The 2,487-nt window shown below is 61.4% G+C and overlaps 1 protein-coding gene across 1 annotated transcript; it reads left to right on the top strand.

The window, feature by feature from the left end:
• The first annotated feature begins 278 nt into the window (after positions 1-278).
• NKX2-5 (NK2 homeobox 5) lies at positions 279-1,771 on the top strand. The gene is made up of 2 exons (XM_058034960.1): positions 279-570; positions 1,164-1,771. Exons 1-2 carry the CDS (start codon positions 279-281, stop codon positions 1,769-1,771), a joined length of 900 nt encoding a protein of 299 aa, XP_057890943.1.
• Positions 1,772-2,487: the final 716 nt, after the last annotated feature.

Raw genomic sequence — 2,487 nt, 5'->3', positions numbered from 1 at the left:
GTATTACTATATTAGGTGACATGGAACTTTGCATCTCTCATACCATCACGGCAATGTTGGCCAATAGAAAGCTAAAGTCACCCAAAAACTGCCTAGTCCCTCCTTCCCCGGCCTTATGGTCCGCTCCTACCTGGCGGCAGTGCACAAGGCAGGGCCGCTCTCGGGAATGCTATGTGCCCCCTCCGGGAGCCCTCGCTGCACCGCTGCTGCACCTCGGCCGCTGCCCACCTCCTCTTCCATGACCCTGGGCTGCGGCCGCTGCCCCGCTGCCCTCCGCAATGTTCCCTAGCCCTGTGACCAGCACGCCCTTCTCGGTGAAGGATATTCTGAACCTGGAGCAGCAGCAGCAGCAGCACAGCCTGGGCTCCATGGAGCTGGCCGCGCTGGCCTCCCCGTCCTGCATGCTGGCCACCTTCAAGCAGGAGGCGTTCGGGCCCGAGCCCCCGGCCCTGCCCGACCTGCGGGACGAGCTGCCCGAGCCGCCCCCCGGCAAAACCGCGGCCGCCTTCCCCGGCTCCTGCTACGGGAAAAGCTTCGTGGAGATGGACTCGGCCAAGGCGGACAAGAAAGGTAAAGCCGAGTGGGGAGCGAGGGAGGGCAGGGGGATGGGGATCCCCCAGCAGGGTTGGCCGGGGGTGCCCAGGGCTGCGGGGACAGGGGACAGCGCGGGCTGCGCTCGGTGTCGGGGCTCGGGGAACGGCAGCATCGTGATCAGCGTTATCATCCTTATCCCGTGCGGGAGCGGGGCTGAGCCCACCGGGGAGGGTCCCACTGAGACCCCCGGGGATGCGCCCCTGTCCAACGGGACGGGCACAGCTGTGACACGCCAGGCCTCGAGTCTGGACACAAACCAGGTGACAAATGCGATTCCTGACCCGCTCGGCGGCCGGGATGGGTTTCAGCACAAAGCTACGAGCGATAAATCCAGGCTGGGGCACAGGCGGGCGGCACTCACATCAGCGCACAAGGCACCGCTGTTTTCAAACAAAAACCGCGGAAAATTTGCCGCAGAGGAACCTAAAGAGCGGGGCAGGGCAGCCACAGCGGCCTGCGAGGCCGAGGAAGAGGCAGGACTCCCTCGCTCTTTATTAAATACATATTTATAAATTTTTTGCACTTTTTTTTCTCCCTCTTTTTCCCTTCGCCCCTTGATTTTGCTGCAGAACTGTGTTCCCTACACAAGAGCCTGGAGCAGGAGAAAAGAGACCTGGAAGACCCCGAGCGCCCCAGACAGAGGAAGAGGAGGAAACCTCGCGTCCTCTTTTCTCAAGCCCAAGTGTACGAACTGGAGAGAAGGTTCAAGCAGCAGAAATACCTCTCGGCCCCGGAGAGGGACCACCTAGCGAACGTCCTAAAGCTCACCTCCACGCAGGTGAAAATTTGGTTCCAGAACCGGCGGTACAAATGCAAAAGGCAGAGACAGGACCAGACGCTGGAGATGGTGGGGATCCCTCCCCCGCGGCGGATCGCCGTGCCCGTGCTGGTGCGCGATGGGAAGCCGTGCCTGGGGGAATCCTCCCCCTACAGCTCGCCCTACAATGTCAGCATCAACCCCTACAGCTACAACGCCTACCCCGCGTACAGCAACTACAACAGCCCCGCCTGCAACGCCAACTACAGCTGCAGCTACCCCTCCGTGCAGCCCATGCAGCCCTCGGCGCCCGCCAACAACTTCATGAACTTCAGCGTGGGGGACTTGAATTCGGTGCAGGCGCCCATCCCGCAGGGCAACGCGGGCATCTCCACCTTGCACGGCATCCGAGCCTGGTGAGCCGCCCCGGGCTCGGGACGCGGCCGGGCTGCGGGCGGGGATGGCTCAGGGCAGCATCCCCGCGGATCTCAGAGTGCGGCGGCCACGGACGGGGCGGGTTTTGGTGCTTTTGGTGTTTCGTGCGGGGACAGACAAGCACCGGCGGGGGATGCCCGAATTTCCCGGCTCATCACCCTGATAATTCCCCTCCTTCCTTCCTACAAACCAGCCGGTAATTTCGCGTGACTTGTTCCCAACAACACCCAGCCAAGCCCTGCGACTCTCTTTTTTTTTTTTTTTTTTTTTTTTAACTTTTACTCTATACTAATTATTATTATTATTGACGTCCACATTTAATTTTTGCACTTCCCGTACGGTCCCCGCTGTTCGGTCAGTTCGGCATCTCGGCACCCCCAGGTGTCCCTTGCGAGGCCGCTACCGCCGGCCTGGGCAGGGATACGGACAGACAGACAGACAGACTCCCAAGGGACACGGACACTCCGGCCCGCCAGGTCCCGTAGGGTTCTGCACTGAAACGTGAGTTAGCATGGAAATGCACTGTCCGCCCCTTGGAACGCGTTGCCCTTTGCTGTACGAGCTGAGAGATCAGCGAGTTGTCATTAAAGAGAGTGGCTGAACCTCGCGTCCCTGGCGTTCTTGCGCATCCCGGACAGCCCGGGGCGAGCGGGGCCTCCTCCCCGATCCCGGAGCCTTTCCCTGCCGGTCCCCCCTCCCCG

Source organism: Melospiza georgiana, chromosome 15 (genome assembly GCF_028018845.1).
Source record: "Melospiza georgiana isolate bMelGeo1 chromosome 15, bMelGeo1.pri, whole genome shotgun sequence".
Lineage (NCBI taxonomy): Eukaryota > Metazoa > Chordata > Aves > Passeriformes > Passerellidae > Melospiza > Melospiza georgiana.
The sequence above is the reverse complement of the archived record's forward strand: the minus strand, read 5'-3'. Positions and strand labels throughout refer to the sequence as shown.

What these genes read in the sequence shown, in the direction of transcription:
- NKX2-5 (XM_058034960.1), top strand. Translation starts at nt 279, where the DNA reads ATGTTCCCTAGCCCTGTGACCAGCACGCCCTTCTCGGTGAAGGATATT. An exon ending in GGCCAAGGCGGACAAGAAAG is followed by an intron (nt 571 to 1,163) that starts GTAAAGCCGAGT and finishes ATTTTGCTGCAG; the next exon opens with AACTGTGTTCCCTACACAAG.